We start from the raw sequence: 27116 nt of genomic DNA on the forward strand, positions 1-27116 counted from the left end.
AATAAAGTTCCAGAAGACACTCCAAGCGTACAGTTGCTCTAGTAGGAGTAAAGTGTTTGATCATCTTCCGGGTCGAAAACACACCCAGTTTCCAAGTCTGCTCAAGTGAAAAAAAGTGAAGTTTATTACGCCTGGACGTATACTTAGTTCCTGGTGTTGAGTCATTAGACTGCACACAATTCCGAACAATTCACACGAACATACAACTCAATGTAGTTAAGGAGCAACCATGCAGCTATTAATTATTGATACACCCTGTAAGTTCCGTACCGGACATGAAAGTAATACTTATTATTGATACAACTTATTATTGATACACCGTGCCGATACATTTAAGGAGTGATCATTTGCTAGAACTTTGCACAAGGTTGTTTCTTGCATCAATTCCTTTGTAGAGCAACTTTTTCGCCATAAAAGCTTTTAGCATTTGTTTCACAACTAGTGGTAGTGCCCCCTCAAGCACTTCATAAGACCTTCCGTTACGTGAAAGTAGTCAGGATAGAATCCCTGTGCACCCCACCCCGTAGGTGGTAGCATAGTGCTCATGCATAAGAGTGGCACACTGTGCTGTATGTGTCTGTCTGGTGTATGTGTCTGTCTGGTCCTTGGGGGGAATTTTTCTGACAGGAACTGCAGGTGTTTAACCCTTTAACCGCCACGGGCCACGTTCGTGGCCCGCAATAGTGACTTTTTTTGCGAAATTCTAATTCTGCGATACTTAGGAAGTAGCTCGAACTACGCACATCCCTGTAGAGGAAGAGCTGTAGAATCACGTGCATCCAAGCCACGTTGCTATATTAAAATTTCATTAGCATCTTACCGCACGAATGGCTAGGTTGTTTACTTGTGCCGATGTGCTTGAACAGCTTGAGGGCGATGTCTCCTCTGGTGATGACAGAGATAGTAGGATACCGGCTACCAGCTTTATGCCAGACGCTGATGAACTGTCTGGGACTGAGGACATGGACCTAGACGCTAGCACTATGGACCAGGACGGTGAAAGACCAAGAGAGGGCTCACTGTGTGACTCTGGCAAGTAGTATAGTATAGCTAGAATATCTAAGTATAGTATAGCTAAAATAGAATTAGCAGTAATGAACAGTCTTTGTGTGAGCTTGTAAATTTCATAGATTGTTCACCTACTTCAAATTGATATTATCTTAGCACTATTACATTCATATGATGCAAGCTTAGTCAAGCCTTTATACCATGGCTGATCCATAAAAAAAATTTTTTGGATTTCCGCTGGCCGAGCATTTAAATGGTGAGCGTAATAACCGTGGTTGTTATGGCAACACAATTTTGTGTTGTATGGGCTGCTAGGCATTTTATTGCTCTGGAAACCCGATAGAGAATTTACAGACATTTCACTTCACTGTCAATTAGGGTTAAACTGTGATTGCAAACCAACATTAAAAACAAAACAAGGTTGTCTGCATGTCTTCATTGACTGCCATGCAATGTCTACATTCTCCAAGGTACTGACTGGCTAAATTATCTCCAGGAACTAAAGTAATGGAGAGCTGCCATTGATGTTTAGGGTTACTCCAGTGAGCAATGAAGGCATCATAATTTATAGTAAACTTACCTCTAGTTTCTTTATCTCATCCATAATTGCCCCGTATTTAACTAGTACAGATGACTTGCCAGCAACTGAATACTTTTCTCAGTAGAACGATACCTTGGTTGCACGTTGCCCAAGAAAATGCTGTGTGGTTCGTTTGGGTGTCAAGTAATTACAATACCTAGCTTATGTTTCGTAGATTTAGACCCAAGTGGATTGCAAACCTCTACATCATCGTAGTAGATGATTAGCTGGAGTGCTTCCGGATTGTTCATGAAAAGTGGGTGTGAAAAGTGGGTGTGGGTGTGATTTGTAGTAGGTCCCATCGCAATAATCCCCTAGTAGTCCACGTTGTACCTAAAAGTTGTATAATAATTATTATTATACTACAATTACATTTCGTCATAATGCTTACCTCATGCAAAATAAATTCGTCTGAAAGCAGGAGTTGCGAATTAGAGTTTGTCTCTGCTGGCCCAACATCCAGATTGTGCTCAACAGGAATCTTATAATGCGCTAGCGAGGAGAGAACTGCAAAAGTATGAAAAATGCTGCAATAAATTTTATAGACTTTGAACTTTTGGCATATTTTAGCAATAATCATAGTCTAGCCTCATGTTTGGCCGCTGTGCATGTAACCTATAACATTATTATGGTAACTTACAATGAAACCAAAATGTGATTTGTAGTATTGATGTCGTATAAGTACGCAGTCCCAAGAATGGTGTTGTTAGTCGTGGCTGTTGAAATACAGCAACAATAATTCAACACCCCGTTTGTGAAGTAAGCAACCTAGCTGACTCTGCAGAGACTGTGTCCTTTCTTCATAAAACATCTTCAATGCTTCGCCAATAGCAATAGTGCCGATTATTAGTGCCGATTATCTTGTGCGATAGCATATCGCACACTGGAACTGTACTTAACTTAACATCATCTGCAGCATATACCTGAGTTTATTTTTATTGTTGAATCGATAAAGTGAATCGTTCTTACCAAGATCGACCTCCTAGCTATTTTCTATCCGGAGATATGTTCGCTCAAACGTCATGAATAATTTTTTTTTAACACCCGTCACGGGCCACGATCGTGGCCCGCAATAGTGACTTTTTTTGCGAAATTCTAATTGTGCGATACTTAGGAAGTAGCTCGAACTACGCACATCCCTGTATAGAGGAAGAGCTGTAGAATCATCTTACCGCACGAGCTATGGCTAGATTGTTTACTTGTGCCGATGTGGCCGATGTGCTTGAGGACAGCCTGGTGATGACAGTGCCTATGAAGGAGAGGGGATAGTAGGATACCTCCCAAAGGGTACCAGCTTTATGCCAGACGCTGATGAACTGTCATGCATGACATGGGCCTAGACGCTGACCAGGACGGTGAAAGACCAGGAGTGTGTGACTCTGGCAAGTAGTATAGTATAGCTAAGTATAGTATAGCTAGAATATCAGTAGTGTAAGTATAAGTATAGTATAGCAGTCTTTATGTGAGCTTGTAAATTTCATAGATCGTTCACCGATATAGTAATACATGTACGTATTATCTATGATGTGAAAATCAAGCTTAGTCAAGCCATATGATAACATAACATAAAAAAATTGTTTGGATTTTATCTCGGCCAGCGGGCCGAGCATTTAAAATGATAAAAACGGGTGAGCGTAATAACCGTGGTTGTTATGGCAACACATGTTGCACATTCTATTGGTATAGGTTGCTAGGCATTTTATTGCTCTGGAAACCGACATTTCACTTCACTGTTAATTAAGAATCCGACAATATGGAAGGACAAATAAAGATGTACGTATTCTAAACATTAATTTTGTGACAGGAAAACAATCAGTACTGAGCATTTTTTATCCGAAAATTTTTTTGCATAGCCGTTACAAGGCAGCCATTGAATTTTTTCATGCTGTTCTTCTGTTCTTGTATGCATTAACGGTATGCATAACGGTATGTCAATACTGTCCCCCTTTCCACCCGAAAATATTTTGGGGTAGGAAGGTGCAAAGTGTGTGGCTTTATTTAATTAAGCAATAAAATACAATTAATTAGTTTGCTCGTTGTTTTCCTAGGCCCTGTCACATTTTTGAGACTTTGGGTATATACATGTATAGTCTCGAACCGTGCTTGGATCAGGTCCATTGGAGACTGGCGAATGTCTCTTCTGCGGGTGGAACGAACACAACGTATGGCTGGTCTTGCCAGTCTCATCCAATCTCATCCAATCTCATCCAGCCTACCACCTGCTGTAGCTTTCGTTTATTTTCGTGGCTAGGTCCGAGAAAACTAGAGGTGTGAACGAGCCATGCTCAATTTCATTTAATCCTTTCTCCGTATTCTCTTTTTTTTCTCTCTATTTTCTGAAAAAGCGACTTGAGGGGTGGGACCCTTGTGTCAAAAAATGCGTTTCTGCCTTGGGGGTCCTCACTCTGATGTCTGACTCTGATGTCTGCTCTGGCATCAGGGTCTGTTCGATACTCGCCTTGTACTCAACGTCATGAATAATTGAAGAAGTTCAATTATTGATTTCCTCCGTATACTCATAAAGCATAGTAAAAGATTTCTGGAGAAGACGAGTTAGTTAGATGAAGGCATTCTAGGACTCTCTAGCTAGCTTGTATAGCTTCGAAGAAATAAAAAGACAAAGACTCCGCTTTCATGTCTTGTTATCAGTTTGTATTTCTCTGTCATGTATCAGACCTCGCAGAGAAGTTTCTGCTGATCCTGATTGAACCATGTTACCGTGAGAACATTGAGGACACTAAGTTAGTGTCTTTAGTTACTTCATGCCTTCATTTGTGAAATGTGTAAAAAAATCGTTAATTAGTGGGGGGTGGTCAGTTGCTAGGTAACGATGATGATGTCATGGTACCCCCAGGATCTGGGCTACCACCTGTAGGAAATAGTTGCAAGTGATTAGTTGCAAGTGATTACAATGCATTGTTCATGAGATATGTATTTTTAAAGAAAAATGTGTATTTATTCTGTATTTTGTTTTTTTAATTAAGGACCGATTGACCGATTGAATTTCTGTCACCGAGAATTTCACCTGCTCGATAAGCTTCTAATCGTCCTCCTCACCACCCTTTCGTACCGTCAGCATTCGTACCGTCAGCAACTCAGAACTGTGGTTTGACTGGCACTCGCACTGGCCACTCTCCAAGGTTCGAGGCTGTGAAATTATATAATGGTATGTCAAATTTTCATTCAGTATTGCATAAATAGATCAAGCACATGGCATCTTAAAATGCAGTTGAAACTAAAGTGACACACAGTTGATAGTAAAATGGGCGTATGGGCGTGTCAGCAAGTCCCCCAGAGATCTGAATTAACTTTAATTAAATTCCTTGTGCCGTTGTGTGGAAAGGGCGTACGTAGGTACGTGTCATTTGTGTGACTGCTTGTGTGACTGCTATCACATCCACGACGCTTGCTCCATCTACAATAAATGGCTCTCAAATTAACTCTATAAGCTTTAAAGCTTTACATGAACTGCATCTTTCCGATTGACTAATGATGTCACAATCTGCCGTACGAACAGTCTTGCTATAAGTTTTTTCATCCACATAGGCTGCAACTTTCCCATTAGACAACACAATTGTTATATTGACTGGTCTGGATGTCCTACACAAACTGAGAGACCATCCAGTTTAGTTAACAATCGACGAAGATTTTCTGCATCCAATGTCTGAGGAAAGTCCTTTAGAGCAATACATCCTTTAGAGCAATACAACTTGCTGGTTCAACCATATGTTCATAATTATGTTCATTTACAAACAGTGACCAATGATAATTTTTTGTCAATCTTCAAGCAGTGAGTTATTCTAAGTGGAACAGTATTCTAAGTGGAACAGTTTCAGAACTTGAATGTGCAGATATCTTGAATGTGCAGATATTCGACACAGAAGGACATTCTCTAGATTCACATTCTCTAGATTCTTAGGACTCCACGACTCAGACAAAACAACAGATGACCGCAATACATCAAGTGGATTTTTCGATGTATCATCTAGGCTTGTTTCCTCAAAGGCTGTACTCATACTTGGGGTTGAAATACATGCAGACATGCAGACGAGCTAGTACTGTCACTACAATAGTCAGGACTTCAGGGTTTTTTCTTTTTCTTGTAGGGATATTCTTTATGTGATAAAACTTCTTTTTTCTCGGCATACCTACATGGTATATAATAAAAAAAAAACTCTACCACCTGATCACCCCACCTAATCACCCAACACCAGGTGGACATACATGCAAACAATGAAAGTCACATTCACATGTACATATCAGGGTAGGTAAGTAACACGTATGTTGGTAGAAACATAATGTAGTCTCAGCACGTTTTACCTGATGCACATGTACATACTCAACATCAACTACTCTCTAACTAGTTTGGAATCTAACATACATAATAGTTAGGGGTACAAAACTCTAAAAACATAGTTTAATCATCGCTTACCGCTGCTAAAGATGATTAACATTTATATAATGATAATGTCTGCTTGCGAGTGCAGGCCGAGTGTCAGAGAGAAAGTCCTAAAGGTGTTCGGAAGACAATACAACCCCAACCCTAGAAAGGTGATTGCAAAAGGTGATTGCATCGTGGTCTGCTCACAGCGAGGACAACTGCAGTATTGGTGGGAGGCCAAGCAACTTTATGCAACTGGCAGGCCAGCAAAAGGCTGTCATGCATCCAGTACGTCCACACGATCGCTCCTCTCACCTTCTGTCACCAAGCAACAGTAATCGAATTTTCGAATGCCCTCTTTGTTTACACAATGTATAGATAAGCCGTAGTCTGGTCTGCGCAGGTTGTTTGTGCGAGCGCTTAAGAGTATCTCAAAGCCGCACTTCACCACCATACACTCTCCGTCTGAGATCACTCTGAGAAACATGGAGGTCACATGCAGTATGTGTGTCATCTCAAGGCTCAGCTTTAAGCTCACCTCTCAATGCATTGAGCATACCGGCACCACTTGAGGAGAAGCTGAAATCCAAGCTGATTAAGCGTAGCATGCACAACTCCCACACTCTAGAAGACACTGTAGAAGTGAAGACAGGAGGGAGGACAGGTGAGAACAATATTATTATTGTTAATATACCATTATATAATTTCACAGCCTCGAACCTTGGAGAGTGGCCAGTGCGAGTGCCAGTCAAACCACAGTTCTGAGTTGCTGACGATACGAAAGGGTGGTGAGGAGGACGACTAGAAGCTTATCGAGCAGGTGAAATTCTCGGTGACAGAAATTCAATCAGTCAATCGGTCCTTAATTAAAAAAACAAAATACAGAATAAATACACATTTTTCTTTAAAAATACATATCTCATGAACAATGTATTGTAATCACTTGCAACTAATCACTTGCAACTATTTCCTACAGGTGGTAGCCCAGATCCTGGGGGTACCATGACATCATCATCGTTACCTAGCAACTGACCACCCCCACTAATTAACGATTTTTTTACACATTTCACAAATGAAGGCATGAAGTAACTAAAGACACTAACTTAGTGTCCTCAATGTTCTCACCGTAACATGGTTCAATCAGGATCAGCAGAAACTTCTCTGCGAGGTCTGATACATGACAGAGAAAGTAAGTACAAACTGATAACAAGACATGAAAGCGGAGTCTTTGTCTTTTTATTTCTTCGAAGCTATACAAGCTAGCTAGAGAGTCCTAGAATGCCTTCATCTAACTAACTCGTCTTCTCCAGAAATCTTTTACTATGCTTTATGAGTATACGGAGGAAATCAATAATTGAACTTCTTCAATTATTCATGACATTGAGTACAAGGCGAGTATCGAACAGACCCTGATGCCAGAGCAGACATCAGAGTCAGACATCAGAGTGAGGACCCCCAAGGCAGAAACGCATTTTTTGACACAAGGGTCCCACCCCTCAAGTCGCTTTTTCAGAAAATAGAGAGAAAAAAAGAGAATACGGAGAAAGGATTAAATGAAATTGAGCATGGCTCGTTCACACCTCTAGTTTTCTCGGACCTAGCCACGAAAATAAACGAAAGCTACAGCAGGTGGTAGGCTGGATGAGATTGGATGAGATTGGATGAGACTGGCAAGACCAGCCATACGTTGTGTTCGTTCCACCCGCAGAAGAGACATTCGCCAGTCTCCAATGGACCTGATCCAAGCACGGTTCGAGACTATACATGTATATACCCAAAGTCTCAAAAATGTGACAGGGCCTAGGAAAACAACGAGCAAACTAATTAATTGTATTTTATTGCTTAATTAAATAAAGCCACTCACTTTGCACCTTCCTACCCCAAAATATTTTCGGGTGGAAAGGGGGACAGTATTGACATACCGTTATGCATACCGTTAATGCATACAAGAACAGAAGAACAGCATGAAAAAATTCAATGGCTGCCTTGTAACGGCTATGCAAAAAAATTTTCGGATAAAAAATGCTCATTTTACTTCGTAGTCATTTTGTACTGATTGTTTTCCTGTCACAAAATTAATGTTTAGAATACGTACATCTTTATTTGTCCTTCCATATTGTCGGATTCTTAATTAACAGTGAAGTGAAATGTCGGTTTCCAGAGCAATAAAATGCCTAGCAACCTATACCAATAGAATGTGCAACATGTGTTGCCATAACAACCACGGTTATTACGCTCACCCGTTTTTATCATTTTAAATGCTCGGCCCGCTGGCCGAGATAAAATCCAAACAATTTTTTTATGTTATGTTATCATATGGCTTGACTAAGCTTGATTTTCACATCATAGATAATACGTACATGTATTACTATATCGGTGAACGATCTATGAAATTTACAAGCTCACATAAAGACTGCTATACTATACTTATACTTACACTACTGATATTCTAGCTATACTATACTTAGCTATACTATACTACTTGCCAGAGTCACACACTCCTGGTCTTTCACCGTCCTGGTCAGCATCTAGGCCCATGTCATGCATGACAGTTCATCAGCGTCTGGCATAAAGCTGGTACCCTTTGGGAGGTATCCTACTATCCCCTCTCCTTCATAGGCACTGTCATCACCAGGCTGTCCTCAAGCACATCGGCCACATCGGCACAAGTAAACAATCTAGCCATAGCTCGTGCGGTAAGATGATTCTACAGCTCTTCCTCTATACAGGGATGTGCGTAGTTCGAGCTACTTCCTAAGTATCGCACAATTAGAATTTCGCAAAAAAAGTCACTATTGCGGGCCACGATCGTGGCCCGTGACGGGTGTTAAAAAAAAATTATTCATGACGTTTGAGCGAACATATCTCCGGATAGAAAATAGCTAGGAGGTCGATCTTGGTAAGAACAATTCACTTTATCGATTCAACAATAAAAATAAACTCAGGTATATGCTGCAGATGATGTTAAGTTAAGTACAGTTCCAGTGTAAGTACAGTTCCAGTGTCATATCGCACAAGATAATTGGCACTAATAATCGGCACTATTGCTATTGGCGAAGCATTGAAGATGTTTTATGAAGAAAGGACACAGTCTCTGCAGAGTCAGCTAGGTTGCTTACTTCACAAACGGGGTGTTGAATTATTGTTGCTGTAGAAAGACTAACAACACCATTCTTGGGACTGCGTACTTATACGACATCAATACTACAAATCACATTTTGGTTTCATTGTAAGTTACCATAATAATGTTATAGGTTACATGCACAGCGGCCAAACATGAGGCTAGACTATGATTATTGCTAAAATATGCCAAAAGTTCAAAGTCTATAAAATTTATTGCAGCATTTTTCATACTTTTGCAGTTCTCTCCTCGCTAGCGCATTATAAGATTCCTGTTGAGCACAATCTGGATGTTGGGCCAGCAGAGACAAACTCTAATTCGCAACTCCTGCTTTCAGACGAATTTATTTTGCATGAGGTAAGCATTATGACGAAATGTAATTGTAGTATAATAATAATTATTATACAACTTTTAGGTACAACGTGGACTACTAGGGGATTATTGCGATGGGACCTACTACAAATCACACCCACACCCACTTTTCACACCCACTTTTCATGAACAATCCGGAAGCACTCCAGCTAATCATCTACTACGATGATGTAGAGGTTTGCAATCCACTTGGGTCTAAATCTACGAAACATAAGCTAGGTATTGTAATTACTTGACACCCAAACGAACCACACAGCATTTTCTTGGGCAACGTGCAACCAAGGTATCGTTCTACTGAGAAAAGTATTCAGTTGCTGGCAAGTCATCTGTACTAGTTAAATACGGGGCAATTATGGATGAGATAAAGAAACTAGAGGTAAGTTTACTATAAATTATGATGCCTTCATTGCTCACTGGAGTAACCCTAAACATCAATGGCAGCTCTCCATTACTTTAGTTCCTGGAGATAATTTAGCCAGTCAGTACCTTGGAGAATGTAGACATTGCATGGCAGTCAATGAAGACATGCAGACAACCTTGTTTTGTTTTTAATGTTGGTTTGCAATCACAGTTTAACCCTAATTGACAGTGAAGTTAAATGTCTGTAAATTCTCTATCGGGTTTCCAGAGCAATAAAATGCCTAGCAGCCCATACAACACAAAATTGTGTTGCCATAACAACCACGGTTATTACGCTCACCATTTAAATGCTCGGCCAGCGGAAATCCAAAAAATTTTTTTTATGGATCAGCCATGGTATAACCGATTATACGCCATGACGTAACGTTGCGGGGACACCCCCACAGCCATATTAATTTTCAAAAAATGCACAAAATTTATTAGTCCGTAGAAAACAGTGCGTAACTCGAAAGCGCTTCGACTTTTGATAGTACAAGTTAGGCTAGAAAGATATACTAGTCAAAGATCTACAAGATGATGCCTAAATCGCTTACTATCTCGAAGGATTGGCTGTGATCTGCTTCTGTCAAGCGGTAAGTAGTAGTTGCGTATAATACTGCTTTGTTACATGGCTCTTTAGATTCGCTAGAAGCTTTATACAGTCTAATACTCATTGTAGTAAGTATATAGGACGTAGCTGTAGAGTTTGTAGTGCTGAGAAGCGTTTTTAGCCTTTTTTTTGTGCAAGTACACTAGGTACTAGGTGTGGCTGATCACCAGATGCAGCCTCGTGTAGTCCTAAAGAACAAAGAACAGTGGCAATGACAGGAAGGTGAGCCAAGCTATACTAAGCTTCCCAAGTTTATATGTTAACTCTACTGAATGTTTAGAGGCCCTGTATCATTCATTATACTTTGATTATGTAAAAAGAGCCTATAAAGTACGCATAATTATAGCCATTGATAGTTGTGTACAGTACTTTGCTAGGAGTGTTTTTAGATTCATTAGAAGTTATAACTTACTGTATATGGTAGATATTAGTTGGATCTAGAATTTATAATGATGAGAAGGCTTTATTAATTCTCTGTGTACGTGTATGTAACACTACTATAATTATAATTATGTACAGCCGGCCATGTGTGACAGTGAACAAAGGCAGCGGCAGCACAAGGTGAGCCTGTATGTTGACGTGACTCTACTGAGCCTAGCCAATAATTATGTCACCTATTACGTACTTAGATCAGTTTTTACCCTAGCAACATAGTGATAGCAAATAAATATGGGTACACAAGTAAGTACGACTACTGTTCTCTGTTCTTATGCCATAGGAAAAAGCAGTCTTTCGTTGGGTTGCCATTATGGCAGAGCCACACTCCACATTCTTGGCAAAACCATGTCGTGTCAGTTCGGTGTCCGTTGTGATCACAGTGCGCACATCTTCCTCTCCTATGTATCGACGGACACGGACCACTCGAATCTTTTACGGGGAAGTGTTGGAGTTGGAGAGGAACAATCGCACCACCATAACGACCTGCCCGACGCCGACTGCAGTATGATCCGATGAGATTCTGGGCCAATTGAAGGCGGAACTCCTTGATGTTCTTCAATTTCGGGTTAGTGTTTTCTTTATATAAAATATAACCATTGGTAATGGCTACATCAAACAAAAAGAAAAAAATGTACTTATAAAACTTTCTGCTCTTTGTTCGGCAGCTGTAGTAGCCCCTGAGCTGGTCACCCCTGTCAACTCCACCCATGTGCTGGTTGTACGACATAATGGCCTCTGGGCATGGCACATTAATTCTGACTCCATCCTTTTGTCGCCGGAGAACGGAACCTATAGCTGTGGGCTGTGTTGTCGTGGAGAGGACGTTCACGATCCTGTTATCCTTCCAGGCGGTTGCTGTCACGGGGCCCTTCTGGACTGTCTTACTGGTACCTCTGTGTAAAGGTAACGTAGCATTATTAGTGGTTGTGTGAGAGTGCATGTTGCATGGGTGTGTGTGTGTGGGTGTGTGTGTGTGTATGAGTGTTGCGTGGGTGTGGGTGTGTGTATGAGGGTGTGAGTGTGTGTCTGAGTGTTGCGTGGGTGTGTGTGTTGCGTGGGTGTGTGTGTGTATGGGTGTGTGTGTGTATGAGTGTTGCGTGGGTGAGTGTGTGTAATTATTTTGTACCTCTGTTTTAGGGAATTTTTTAGGGCAGCTTTCTTCAATGCAGGAGGAAAACCTTTCCTGTCTCTGCGAGCAGTCCCACAACCATAGATTCCGTCCTCCAACAAATCCTCGAGCAGTTTGACGTTGGTGAAGAAGTTGTCAAAGTAGACGTGGTGGTTCTTCCTCTTCAACTCGCTTGTCAATTTCTTCACCACGTGTTCCCCGAGGCCGACATGACGTATTTCCTGCTTCCCCGTATACACATCGAAACGACTGAAGTACCCATTGGTACTATCTCCCAGTACCCACACTTTGATCCCACGCTTGATCGGCTTCATAGGCATATACTGCTTGAGAGCGGACCGACCCTGAAATTTGATCATTGCTTCATCCACAGCAAGATTCTTGGATGGATTATACAAGGCTGAGAATTGCAAGCTGAAATGATCAATCACAGGGCGGACCTTACCCAGCCGATCAAACGTGGGACTTCCTCTCGGAGCAAGATGTTGGTTGTTGACAAAGTGCAGGTACCGAGAGATTTCCCTGAAGCGCCACCGAGGAATCCTTGTCGTGATGGGGGCGTAGTGTGTAAGAGGGTTAGTCGTCCAGAGATGGTAAGTGGACAATCCCCATAAGAATACAAAAACCCCAATACGCTTCCAATTCTTCAGTGTCAATCTTCTTCCATTTATCGTACTTGTCATCTCCCTAACCTCCCTGGCGTATCTATTGCTCTCAGCCACTATTTTCTCCTGTAGTTCTTCGTTGACGAAGAGGTGAAAAATGTGTAGCGGGCAATCAGAGATCTCTACAGTGGGACCGGTCAGGGATGTGAAGGCGTTTACTGTGACAGTCGTCAGATTCTCAGACCATTGGGTAACATTTGCACCTGTTTTTATTTAAAAAATAATAATTTGTTATGAGCCTCTTCTGATGTTATTTTACCTGGAGGGGGTGGTGGCGGTGGCGGTGGCGGTGGCTGGTGGGGTGGTTGAGAGGGGGGTTGGTGGGGTGGTTGAGAGGGTGGCTGGTGGGGTGGTTGAGAGGGGGGTTGGTGGGGTGGTTGAGAGGGTGGCTGGTGGGGTGGTTGAGAGGGGGGTTGGTGGGGTGGTTGAGAGGGGGGTTGGGGTGGTGGGTCTAGGCCTGAGTCACTCGTATCATCTAAATAATAAGAACAGTGTTCATAATAGTTCTATGATTGTATCAATTATGTATTTACCATATTCGTCGTCGTCCGACTCAAGGTCGGAAAATTCATAGTCGCTACCTTCCTGCATAGGTTCTTCTGGGTCCTCCTCATCATCGGACAAGATATCCCCAAGTACCTCCTCCACAGTGAAGTGCTGTCTCTTGGTCATTCTTCAAGTTTTAGATAGTTAGAATTAATTTTACATGTATTTTATTTTATTATGTTGTACTATTGTATTTAATAATATCTGTCAGTATTCAAACCGTTTTTGTGCAAAATTTTTATGTGTTACCCCCATGCAATGCTTAGTGTACAGTTACCTTAGCTAGCGCTCTGCCGTTTGCAGTGCTCCAGCAAGCAGTAGGTCCTCCTCCTTTTGAGATCTTGCAAAAAGAAGACGTTCAACTGCAGCTGCCGCAAAAATGCGTCTATGGCATCCTAGCGACATGATGCATAAATGCGTCTGCGGCGTATAATCGGATAAAGGCTTGACTAAGCTTGCATCATATGAATGTAATAGTGCTAAGATAATATCAATTTGAAGTAGGTGAACAATCTATGAAATTTACAAGCTCACACAAAGACTGTTCATTACTGCTAATTCTATTTTAGCTATACTATACTTAGATATTCTAGCTATACTATACTACTTGCCAGAGTCACACAGTGAGCCCTCTCTTGGTCTTTCACCGTCCTGGTCCATAGTGCTAGCGTCTAGGTCCATGTCCTCAGTCCCAGACAGTTCATCAGCGTCTGGCATAAAGCTGGTAGCCGGTATCCTACTATCTCTGTCATCACCAGAGGAGACATCGGCCATTCGTGCGGTAAGATGCTAATGAAATTTTAATATAGCAACGTGGCTTGGATGCACGTGATTCTACAGCTCTTCCTCTACAGGGATGTGCGTAGCTCGAGCTACTTCCTAAGTATCGCAGAATTAGAATTTCGCAAAAAAAGTCACTATTGCGGGCCACGAACGTGGCCCGTGGCGGTTAAAGGGTTAAACACCTGCAGTTCCTGTCAGAAAAATTCCCCCCAAGGACCAGACAGACACATACACCAGACAGACACATACAGCACAGTGTGCCACTCTTATGCATGAGCACTATGCTACCACCTACGGGGTGGGGTGCACAGGGATTCTATCCTGACTACTTTCACGTAACGGAAGGTCTTATGAAGTGCTTGAGGGGGCACTACCACTAGTTGTGAAACAAATGCTAAAAGCTTTTATGGCGAAAAAGTTGCTCTACAAAGGAATTGATGCAAGAAACAACCTTGTGCAAAGTTCTAGCAAATGATCACTCCTTAAATGTATCGGCACGGTGTATCAATAATAAGTTGTAATCAATAATAAGTTGTATCAATAATAAGTATTACTTTCATGTCCGGTACGGAACTTACAGGGTGTATCAATAATTAATAGCTGCATGGTTGCTCCTTAACTACATTGAGTTGTATGTTCGTGTGAATTGTTCGGAATTGTGTGCAGTCTAATGACTCAACACCAGGAACTAAGTATACGTCCAGGCGTAATAAACTTCACTTTTTTTCACTTGAGCAGACTTGGAAACTGGGTGTGTTTTCGACCCGGAAGATGATCAAACACTTTACTCCTACTAGAGCAACTGTACGCTTGGAGTGTCTTCTGGAACTTTATTAGATTCCTATAACTTCATCTATTGAATCTTCGCTATTATTGGGACCAAGCGTCCCCATTTGCGTTTTTACACGCGTGCTCCATATGTGTAATGACGTCATTTCTGTTCTTAATATTGTAATTGTTTACTGTGAGTTCTTATTACTAGTTAACACTTCTTTTGTATAGGTCTATCTTATTGTTGCCTGCTCCACTGTCTTTGTTGTCTTAGTAGTCGTCTTAGTAGTCTTAGTATTTACCTTGTCTTAGTATTTACCGTCTATGTTTTGTTAGTTGATCTATGGTTGAATGTTAAATCTTAATCCGCACGCTGCTCGATGCACGAACTCAACAATGTGCAAATCCATCGAAATGTGCGTGTTTACCGTCCTCTCCCATACAAGCTGCTCTTTCATGCGTGGCCTCTCAATCGTATAGACACTTTAAAAATTGAGAGAAATCCTTCTCGCACACCATCAACAAAATCCTTGGCACATTCACGTACAATTATTATCGTACATTATAATTGTCTCATCTTCAGTAGTAGGACTGATTGTTGACAATGTGCAAGCTGCAACAACTTCCAGCGTTGATTAGGAGGGCAGTTCTTCTCCGGAAAGAGAGGACTAGAGACCAAACATTTTCATAGCCATGACACAGAACTACTCTTTTTGGTTTTGCAACAAACGTTTCGGTACCTAGCCTCGGGTCACGGCCTGGTGTCCGTAGAGAGCCGTTTCCAAATAACCTGCAAAACGAATACAACATTATCTAGGCATTCAGTAAAAACAATTAATATGGACAATCAATTAATATGGACAGCATTAATTTATCATAATTAATAATGACTTTTGTATTTACCCCAAGAACCACTAGACTCTCGTGGAACTCTCGTGGAATTCCCTCTGGCACGCTTAGCAGTCAATATATCACCATGTATGATGGAAGCAATCTGCATGCCCAGTCCTCTCTGTCGTCACTTCTTCAGACACGACTGGTACATAATTCTGACGGCTGCAATTCACCAAGTTCGAAGAGATCTAGACTCCTAACTAATCGTAGCTTTCTCCAATTCATTTCGGTCTGTGGAGCGTTTAACTTGCTCTTGCTTCAGATAGAACTGTACTTTTCCTACATTTAATCCAGCTTGCTAACTGTCACGGACGGAGGAAATCACTAGCAATCTATAGAAGTAGGACAGGTGTATTATATCTTTATGCGGATACATGTGATCGTATCTGTTGAAACATATCTTGCGTGAGAACTTTTTGCTGGAATGGAGGCAGTACCAGGGTGAACATTAATTTCAAAAGAAATTTCAGTACCAGCAGTTGACGAGTACATCATGCCTACAGTAAGTTAGTGGTATGACCGAGACGAAATCTGATCTAAACAAAACCTTTTGAGTAGCTGGGTTTCTATAGGCCAATCTGTGGACTTCCTTTCAGAGGATGAGCCCCCAAGGAAGCACTTTTTGTGTAACCCTTTCCATGTATAAAACTATTACTAGTAGCAAATGCGGGGGATTTAAAATGCAAAGTTGTGTTCATTCCAATATAGTCAGGCAGTACAAACACGTGCTATTCGGAAAGAAAACAAGACTGCTTGGAGCCTCCAACATACACAATAAAACATTCACGTGTTAGTGTAAAACACGGAGTATCAATCTTCAAGCTATGACTTTTTCCTCATTTTAAACACGGAGAATATCCTCGACGGGATCATGCCCCTTAGCAGATACGTAAAGTGTAAAAATGGTATCTTGGATGCTTCGCTAGCTACAGAGCACAGCTAGACTTGAGGCTAGTCACGTAGACCAGGCCGATTAAAATACAGACATGGATTCGAGGCTGCAAAGTCTAGGCTATATTCGAATCTCTGCGCTTCAACTCATATTATGTGATCGCTGTCTTGCCTTAGATTACATTGAAATGAAAGTTTCATCAGACCTAAATAATTTTCTAAAGCAGAAGTTTCCTAATTGTGAGAAGATTTTGTAATCCCATGGCACGTCCAGACTGGAACTGCAGTAAGAATGGAACTGCAGTAAGAACGTGGGTAGGTTTTATAGAAACTGGATTCTCAGTACAATTATTGATTATAGGTTGGCCTACCTCCTCTGGTGAGTGGTGACTACCAGTTAGAAGTATGTGGTTAGAATGTGGTAGGGTTAGAGGTGAAGATTTCTGAGTGGGGTGGCTGTTTACATCCTTTGTTGTTGAAAAAGGATTGGATTACTGCCAGATAAAATTACGGTAAGGTGCTTTTGAAGTGTTGTGTCGGTAAATTCTCAGAACATAAAACATCAAAAACCACTCTCTCCCTCTGTCCACACGAATTTGATCCCATAAACCACTCCAATATGAATACATCCAGGCACCATGCAAAAGAGTGACTAACCATTGTTTTGATAGCTGCTACATGGGTGACGATTAAATCGATAATGTTGGGTCTAGTATTCTTCATATTAATTTCCCCCTTCTTTTAGGGGGAAGCTCCCCCCTGGCTTTATGTTATGTATAGCTTCAGCTTCCTGGATACTGAAACAGTTATAAGCAACTAAAAAAACTCGGCAATAATTACATGTTCCAACTTCCACTAACTACAAAAGTATCGTGGACACGTACAATGGTATAGCCTCGGTCCCAGACTGATTTTTCCAAAAGGGACGGCCTGGGAATAATTATTGGTGGATATTCATCTCATTTCCGGCGTTCCGCGTCACCCAAGTGGCCCCCCCAACCTTTTAACTGTTCCTACTCCACTGAAGCATCGTCAACTATTTAAAGGTCATATTGCATAACTATGCTGCTATACTATTCTTAGAATAATAGGATAGTAATAGGTTACCAGCTGAAAATGAGCATGTACATGCATGTGGGCCTACACATATATACCGTACTTCTTCTAAATAAGGCACCTCTTTTTAATAATTACGATATGAGCAAGGGCCATAATTAGAGACAGATTTGGTCCAGGGAGGCGCGTATTTAGAAGGGCGCCTGGTTATTTGAACAATCTTGGTATCCCCGATTCCAGGCCGCCTTAGAAACTTGGAAATCGAGGCTAAAGTCTGACAAAATGGCTACCGCCGGTGGAACACCTTTTGAAATGGATGATGCCATCCGTGGATACCACGTCTACCAACCATTTGGGCAGCCTCAAGCTTTCTGAAAAAAAATGTGATGTTAGCCTCCATTTACAACGCGCCACCAAGCTCTATATGGAGACTTTAAAATTACTTTTCAGTCTGGGTGGCGTCTTATTTAGAAGTACGATAGCCTGCTACCGGCCTTAGTAGTGCATGCATGTAATGCACCTATCAATGTCAGTCCCCACTACCCCCCCTGCGGGGCACAGTGGGGACATAGTGGGGTTTTGATTCAGCAAGTAACCCCGAGGTGCGGGATAGGGTGGGGAATTTGACTTCCTCAATATACAAACTCAATATCCGGAAAAGTATAGCGCATGTACGCGTGCGCGTGTAGTCAAATCCCGAGGTTGTTAAGTGGGGGTATGGGAGGGAAGTGAGGATTTGATTTCAACCAGGCCCCCTGGGGTGGGGCAGTTGATATTGATGTAAATCAAATCCCCACTAAACCCCGACATAGCACGCATGGGGGGTAGTGGGGACTGAAATTGATAGGTGCATAAGAGGGACTCACTGCGCACTTGTTTGGTTTTTCATGAGAGTGGATATTAAAAGGCTTTTTCATTCGGATACATGCCTTACCTTCCACATACAGGCCGTAAAGTCCTCAGTTTTCTCCACATGTCGACTTTTGATGTGCTGGACCAGATCCTCTTGCTTGTCACATTTCTGATTGCAGCCCTTCCAGATTGCAGCCCTTCCACAAGCACACACACGAAGATTCCATATCTCTTAGCTGTTCAAGTTAGTGGTTGCATGCTCGGGTTAGGCAAAACTAGGCCTGGTTACTAGTGTCTGCGCATGCCATTGTTACATCTACTCCTTCTTTATAACCTCCAATATCACAGTCTCCTCCCTATTGACATGCTCTGCAAACTAGACCTACTAGATCTATGTACGTATACTGCAGCAAAAGAATATAAATCTCAGCTTGTAATATCATGGACAGCAACCATCACATGCTCGACCAGAAACCTCAGACCCTAATGCCTGCACCCTCCACTACAATGCATCTAGGCACTACTAGTAATCTAGTGATGGCCCCTACACCACCACCACGACTTCGGCATTTAGGTAAGAACTAGGAACAGGACTCTGTAGCTGCATAAGAGCTGGTACATGATATACTATTTTGTATTATAGCTACATGTATAAGTGGGTCTTGTAAAAGGCTTGTAGATCTATTTCTGCCCTCAGGCTTGTTTGTGTACACTATACCTTGTAGCTAGTGCAGCATGTAACTGTTTCGTTAAAGCTCCTCACTATGGATCAGTAGGACACAACCACGTGACATGACTGCAGCTCTATAAACGTGATAAAAGGCTAAACTATTATGTTGGAGGGGTTTCCCGCGTGTTGCGCAACCGTAACACGGATCAACATCAAAGGCCTTTTTGTGCCATGCTGCAAATGGCTACTTCCGTTTCCAATCCCTCTCCCTCTTCCCTCTTCAATCTATGCATGCACTCTGTATTGTAGTACATGAGAGTATAGTAATTTCCACTGTCACAGTACCGAAGAGTTGTGTCCGGTTGTTCGAGTGTTCCTACACGTGAGCAGTGCAAGAGTACAGCATTGTTTCTAGCAGCTAAATTTATTTTCCGGAACATTGGAGTTGAGCGAAGCAAAACTTGAATGTCAGCTTGTCAGCTTGATAAATTTACTAAAAAGATTCCCTGAAACGAGTCCCCGAAACACATTATTCTTCTGCCACCAGTTGTAAAGAGCCACTCATGATCAGAAATTGCCCTCTAGTGTATACTACAAACGGCTTTAGTGCAGAAGGCTATCCTGCAATAAGAAATATCACCATAGCTACGAAGTAGACTCTAAAACTACACACTACTACAGTATCAATGTCAATGATGCAAAATACTTTCACTGCACTACAGTTTTTGAAATTAACTTGCTACAAGATAATTATGACTAACAACAGTGCTGCTTCATTTGAGTCAAGAGCCGAGGTATACAATGCTAACTTCAGAGAAGCGGATTGTCTTCGATTGAAAGACCATACTCTATTTGGTCGATGGTCGAAACATTGAAGACGCATGGTTTATGTACTGCCTGGTTAATTACCACAACGACTGTGGTAATCTTTTATCAACCAGCTTCGCTACAGATGTTGGCGTAGACGAACTGTACATAACAAGTAAAACCAGTCCGTGGGTGCACCATCAATGCGACAAGAAAGAATGCACGGAAGGTAAGATATTTCTTACCTTCACCCTCTCCCACTATTATACCTAACTCCTAACCAAACTACCTAACCATGACCCTAACTCTACTAACCTAACCCTTACCCTTACCCTAACCCATATACCTAACCATCCCACTAACCTAACCCTAACCTATATACATTACCTAACCCTCCCCCTAACCCCCTAACCCTAACCCCCTAACCCTTACTCCTAACCCCCCCTAACCCTTACCTACTTAACATCCCCCTAACACATGCTAACCCTACCTTGTTACCTATACCATTTACCTATATACCCCTTACCTAACCACCCCCCTAACACTAACTCTGTATAATTATACTCACCTTAGTCGCATTATAAAGTTAAGTTATTGGAAGTTATAGGTTATTGGAAGTTATAGTGACTGCATGTATAATATTTTTATGCAGTTACTGTTGTTTGGATGGCATTGAGAAGATCTGCCGGCCAATGTGTGCACTCTAAAGCTAAAGCTGGACAGGATCGTGAGACTCGAGTATTAAATATTACCCAGTGTTGTCCTGAATTGGAGGGAAAGAGTAAAATACCGTCAAATTTTGCCCAGCACATGGCGAAAACATGCTGAAAAAGCACCTCTTCCTGACAATGATGATGACACTGTTCTGGTGGGTTGTAAGAATATCGATCGTTTTTATGACCGAACTGCCGGACTTTTCGCTGTGTAAGACCATGTGGATCAACTTTACCGAAATGTTTACATGCCTACATTTTCCTATACACTACGTTTGGTAGGAACGTACACGATCTTGAAAGATTGAGGGCGTGTGGTTTTCATCTATTTTTGAAGAATTTGGAAGCCAAAGGATCGTTGGGAGCCAAAATACTTCTGAACAAAGTCAGGTTTTGTTCCATTGTAACAAGCACACTGTGTGTTGTATGCCTCCTGAGAACCCAATACCCTCTTTCTGCTTTCAGCGAAATCCACGGGGTAAATACTGAATGTGCTGAACAAGCTTTCAAGTGGCTCGGTCGGTTTGAATTCCACACGAGGAAAATGACTAGGCACAGATACTGGCAGATGATTTTAACTTGCACAATATTCTATTCGTCTCAATATTCGTCTCACAAGAAAGTTTACTTAAATTATCCTCTCATTGTCCTCTTCCACATCATTAATAATTATCTCAGTAAAACTTCAGTTATGCACGTCACGGTTCAGTCTTAACAGTCTCAGCTATGGGGGACAATGATAATACACATGCAGCTATTTCATACTGTGTTGCTAATAGCAAATAATAGCATGCTATTTCTTATAGGCGCTATTATTTATTTGCTATTTTATATTGTGTCTTTAATATAGGCGCTAATTACATAACATAATGCTGCCTATACAGCTGTTTGCATAGACCTTGCAAAATACTAAACCATTCACTACATTACCACAAAACCACCATATTGTAGCTATGCAAACAAATAGTATTACATGTACATGTAAATTCAAAAAAGAGAATTTAAAGATGTCATAGAACCAAGGCATATGGTGAGGACCTAAAGTGGAGAATGGTCTACCAACGCCTTATGCTGGGACTTTCATACCAGCAGATAGCTACTAATCTATGTGTAGACACGTCCACTGTATGGAGAGCAGTGAAGAAGTTTCAGGCTGAAGGAACTGTAAATACAAAGTACTGCAAAGGACCTCAAACACTGACAGAGTCACAAAAGTTTGTCATTTTACAGATTGTTTTGGAGAAACCTGCTGCTTATCTACGCGAAATATGTTCAGAGTTGTTGGTCAAGACCGGTAGTACAGTGAGCAAGTCAGCCATCTGCAGGTTCCTTAAGCGCAACAATTTTTCAAGGAAAAAGTTGCACATGGTTGCCAAACAGCAAAATGAACATCTTACCGGAAATGATGGTGTTTGTAGATGAAACAGGAAATGATGCTAGAGATTCGATGAGGAAATTTGGGTATGCCTTGCAAGGACAACGTGCTACCTCAAGAAGGATGCTATGTAGAGGGAAAAGGGTAAATTCTGTGGCAGCAATGGATATGAATGGAGTTATTTGTGTTGATAGTATTACAGGAAGTGTAAATGGTGACGTGTTTTGTGACTTGTTTTGTGACTTTGTGGAGCGATCTCTAATACCTCAACTACTCCCATTCAATGGTAGAAATCCTAGAAGCATTGTATTTCTTGACAACGCATCCATCCAACGCATCCATCCATCATGTTTCCCGTGCAGTTAGTCTAATTCAGAGTGTTGGTGCGCTAGTACATTTTCTACCCCCTTATTCACCCGATCTAAATCCCATTGAAGAATTATTTTCCAAGATTAAAGCTGTTTTGAAAGAAAGTGATGAAGCTATTGGACGGATTGGAGCGGCATGTGCCACTGACATTGTACAAGCAGCATTCTCTTTAGTGACAGCCGATGACTGCTTTGGGTGGTTCAATCATGCAGGATATGTTGGTTGAATAAATTTATGTATTTTTTTTATATTCATTACAATTAATGCACACTGCACATATTATATACAGTACATGTTCAAAGTTTCAGTTTCTTGCATTTATGCTCCTAATGTTGTCTAAAGCGATTGACTTTTGTTCCATGAATTCATCATCACTGAGTACACCACAATCACGCAGCTGTTGTAGCGATTTTAACTAACCCGGGCTTTGCTCATTGGGGATACACTGGTGTATTGGGGTTTTTGATGATTGTTGGTTAGTTTGAGGAGAAATAGCTTTTGCAAAAGCCAGCGCTGCACCAGTGATGGCTTCAGAGATAGTTTCTTTCCGTGGAAATTTCCGTAGTCCACCAGTTATAAGAGGTACATCAGGAGGATCATCGTAAGATTTCCATTGTTTATTGACTATCATACGACCCCAAAGGGTCAACTGCCTTTTGTCATAATTTTCTTGATGTTTCTCTTTTAGTTTGTCTGCTGCTTTTTTGACTTCACTCTCGTGGTCTCTCGTGGTCTTCTACATCTGAATCTGAATCGTTTTCGCTTTGGTACAGAAATTATAGCTTTTATTTCGCAGTAAAGTGTTATAGGGTCTCCTTTATCAAACTGAGTATACATAGAGGCAAGATCTAGTTCCTTTTCTTTTCAGTGCCCCTTTTCCCACCTCGTTTCACTATATAACCAAGAACGAACAAGTCAGGATTTGAGGGCAGCTTTTCCTTGTAGAAATCCATTAGCTTCATCTTGAGTATTGTTGGCGACGTAAATAAGCTATGTTCACCATGCCATTCGAGAGTTATTGCTTCTGTTTTCTTGACAGGGATGATACGGACAAAGTATTTCATATCGATCTGCACAAATAAACATGTCTGCTTTATACTGATGTGTGCATGTATGTATGTAGGTACACACACAGTACAATATGTTTTAATGCACTGCGTGCCTGATGACTAGCACTTACTGGAGAGTCAGGGCGGTTGATATTCACGGATATGCCAACAGATTGTGCTGACTGGTTGGTTGTAGCAGCAACACCTGTAGTTACAGGATTCATTGCTCCAACAGTAAAACCTGGATGAGGAGCTGCCTGTGGATACACATAATTCAGGCTTGGATGAGTGTAAGGATAGGAGTAGGCCATTTCTGATTTTTTGTGATCTGGATGGATTCAGCAAACATTCATCACATGGCCTGTACATGAGCTCATGTGATTCTTTGTGGTTCATCTTTGTGGTTTGTCACTACTTAGTGGTTATACACAGTGTATTTTGCATTTTGCAAGGTCTATGCAAACAGCTGTAAGAAATAGCATTTGTATTTGCTATTAGCAACACAGTATGAAATAGCGCCTATAAGAAATAATTTGCTAATAGCAACACGATATGAAATAGCATTAATATTAGCATGGCACCTTAATGCAACTGTACGTAGCGGTAGCGCTAGTTGGGTGGAGCCCGACCGCCCCTGACGGGAGGTCGGGTTTCAAATTCAAGCCTATGTGTTTGTCTTTGTCTTGCTGAATTATGTAACACGCTGATAAGCAGCTATGAATAATTCTATGAATATTATTATTCTGAAGTGGGCTTGCTTGAGGTTGCGCAATCGGACGTGACAGTAAACAGTAGAAATGCTGCAATCTGATTGGGCTGCAACTATAGTTGCAGCAAAGACAAATCCTGACATAGGCTTGAAACCGTTCGGGCCCGCCCAACTATTACAGCGCCACCATAATTTAAGCGCCATGGCATCAACATAACTAAAATAAGCGCCAACCGTTCTGGAATCATTTTTTCTGGCGCTTATAAAAAGGCACACAATCATCCTGCCATCATATGTTTGTGTAGTATGTTTGTGTAGTATAATATTACCTACACAGTCTGCGACAGGTCAAAAGCCTGTGAAGGTGCCATTATTTCGTGTTTACATTATTTCGTGTTTACCTTGTGGCTCGCACATTTTTTTCATACAACCTCCCCAATGTGTTCAGTATCCAGGAAGAACTGTCGTCTGGACGGGAGCTGGCCGATCATCTCAGTAAGATCGGATCGTAGCTACAACATGGGTCAACTGGTAATAATTATAGATTAGTCACTAATGTTTATTGTCCTAGTGAATCTCTACTCTACGCAGCTGTGTATTGTCTGCAGGCATCGACCTGTCGCCTTCCGTTCTACAGCTAAGTAGGCCGGGACACCATACCAGCCATTTCCGTAAGCTGTAGACATTTGGCTATTTTAATGACATTCATTGTTTTGTGACGTCACCCACGCATCCTGTCACGCCTACATTATTGTTGTTGCAAGGGGTGTTGCTGCGTTAGTTAGCGAGATATTTTCTATCTGCCTACCTATAGCATATGCTGATTATTTCCAAACAAGCCACCACCCTAGTGCCTGTAGTATAATTATTTTATTTGCAACTTCAGTGCGTATTCCAGGGCTAGAATGTTTGGACGGTAGAGTTTCTTACGCACAGGGGAATCTCCACTGCTGTGCTGAATTGATCTACCATGTAACATCATAATCACTGTAGTCTGAGGTGTCCTTCGATAGAATTGCTTTCTTAACTTCTGCAATAACAATAGCCTCCTCCTGAACAATATTCGTGTGAGCCAATTATAATTGTACCATGTACATTACCCTGTGCCGATAGTTACAATAGGTGAAGGGGGTCTTACCTCTTTTTTTCCAACTCAGCAGTTGGCTGTAGATACTGTAGATACCAGATACCACACCTTGCTTAGTGATTGCAAACCAACATTAAAAACAAAACAAGGTTGTCTGCATGTCTTCATTGACTGCCATGCAATGTCTACATTCTCCAAGGTACTGACTGGCTAAATTATCTCCAGGAACTAAAGTAATGGCAGCTCCATTGATGTTTAGGGTTACTCCAGTGAGCAATGAAGGCATCATAATTTATAGTAAACTTACCTCTAGTTTCTTTATCTCATCCATAATTGCCCCGTATTTAACTAGTACAGATGACTTGCCAGCAACTGAATACTTTTCTCAGTAGAACGATACCTTGGTTGCACGTTGCCCAAGAAAATGCTGTGTGGTTCGTTTGGGTGTCAAGTAAACACAATACCTAGCTTATGTTTCGTAGATTTAGACCCAAGTGGATTGCAAACCTCTACATCATCGTAGTAGATGATTAGCTGGAGTGCTTCCGGATTGTTCATGAAAAGTGGGTGTGAAAAGTGGGTGTGGGTGTGATTTGTAGTAGGTCCCATCGCAATAATCCCCTAGTAGTCCACGTTGTACCTAAAAGTTGTATAATAATTATTATTATACTACAATTACATTTCGTCATAATGCTTACCTCATGCAAAATAAATTCGTCTGAAAGCAGGAGTTGCGAATTAGAGTTTGTCTCTGCTGGCCCAACATCCAGATTGTGCTCAACAGGAATCTTATAATGCGCTAGCGAGGAGAGAACTGCAAAAGTATGAAAAATGCTGCAATAAATTTTATAGACTTTGAACTTTTGGCATATTTTAGCAATAATCATAGTCTAGCCTCATGTTTGGCCGCTGTGCATGTAACCTATAACATTATTATGGTAACTTACAATGAAACCAAAATGTGATTTGTAGTATTGATGTCGTATAAGTACGCAGTCCCAAGAATGGTGTTGTTAGTCTTTCTACAGCAACAATAATTCAACACCCCGTTTGTGAAGTAAGCAACCTAGCTGACTCTGCAGAGACTGTGTCCTTTCTTCATAAAACATCTTCAATGCTTCGCCAATAGCAATAGTGCCGATTATTAGTGCCAATTATCTTGTGCGATATGACACTGGAACTGTACTTACACTGGAACTGTACTTAACTTAACATCATCTGCAGCATATACCTGAGTTTATTTTTATTGTTGAATCGATAAAGTGAATTGTTCTTACCAAGATCGACCTCCTAGCTATTTTCTATCCGGAGATATGTTCGCTCAAACGTCATGAATAATTTTTTTTTAACACCCGTCACGGGCCACGATCGTGGCCCGCAATAGTGACTTTTTTTGCGAAATTCTAATTGTGCGATACTTAGGAAGTAGCTCGAACTACGCACATCCCTGTATAGAGGAAGAGCTGTAGAATCATCTTACCGCACGAGCTATGGCTAGATTGTTTACTTGTGCCGATGTGGCCGATGTGCTTGAGGACAGCCTGGTGATGACAGTGCCTATGAAGGAGAGGGGATAGTAGGATACCTCCCAAAGGGTACCAGCTTTATGCCAGACGCTGATGAACTGTCATGCATGACATGGGCCTAGACGCTGACCAGGACGGTGAAAGACCAGGAGTGTGTGACTCTGGCAAGTAGTATAGTATAGCTAAGTATAGTATAGCTAGAATATCAGTAGTGTAAGTATAAGTATAGTATAGCAGTCTTTATGTGAGCTTGTAAATTTCATAGATCGTTCACCGATATAGTAATACATGTACGTATTATCTATGATGTGAAAA

At 41.4% G+C, this 27116-nt stretch overlaps 1 protein-coding gene and 2 long non-coding RNA genes across 4 annotated transcripts; 1 reads left to right on the forward strand and 2 right to left on the reverse strand.

Annotated features, from left to right (window-relative positions):
- Window positions 1–1271: 1271 nt before the first annotated feature.
- On the reverse strand, window positions 1272–27116 carry LOC135348351 (uncharacterized). Its single transcript, XR_010398732.1, has 3 exons — window positions 26466–27116; window positions 1980–2487; window positions 1272–1921 (listed from the first exon to the last, which is right to left on the reverse strand). It is a non-coding gene; the product is annotated as an uncharacterized LOC135348351 (long non-coding RNA).
- LOC135348342 (uncharacterized) lies at window positions 10212–13508 on the forward strand. Of its 2 annotated transcripts, none has more exons than XR_010398721.1 (7): window positions 10212–10693; window positions 10991–11032; window positions 11190–11474; window positions 11575–11812; window positions 12047–12631; window positions 12776–12893; window positions 13297–13508. It is a non-coding gene; the product is annotated as an uncharacterized LOC135348342 (long non-coding RNA). The 2 variants fall into 2 exon arrangements; XR_010398720.1 differs by having other exon boundaries at window positions 10215–10693; window positions 12079–12631.
- On the reverse strand, window positions 11102–12397 carry LOC135348340 (piggyBac transposable element-derived protein 3-like). The gene is made up of 2 exons (XM_064546527.1): window positions 12036–12397; window positions 11102–11802 (listed from the first exon to the last, which is right to left on the reverse strand). The coding sequence occupies exons 1-2, from the start codon at window positions 12395–12397 to the stop codon at window positions 11163–11165; spliced, it is 1002 nt and encodes a 333-aa protein (XP_064402597.1). The 3' UTR covers window positions 11102–11162.

This window comes from Halichondria panicea, chromosome 15 (genome assembly GCF_963675165.1).
Source record: "Halichondria panicea chromosome 15, odHalPani1.1, whole genome shotgun sequence".
In the NCBI taxonomy this organism is placed as follows: domain Eukaryota; kingdom Metazoa; phylum Porifera; class Demospongiae; order Suberitida; family Halichondriidae; genus Halichondria; species Halichondria panicea.

Bases quoted from the DNA above. Each gene is read 5' to 3' on its own strand.
- LOC135348340 (XM_064546527.1), bottom strand. From the start codon at position 12,397: ATGATCAAATTTCAGGGTCGGTCCGCTCTCAAGCAGTATATGCCTATG. The intron at 11,803-12,035 runs GTACAAAATAAT...ACCTTTACACAG, and splicing joins AAAAATTCCCTAAAACAGAG to AGGTACCAGTAAGACAGTCC.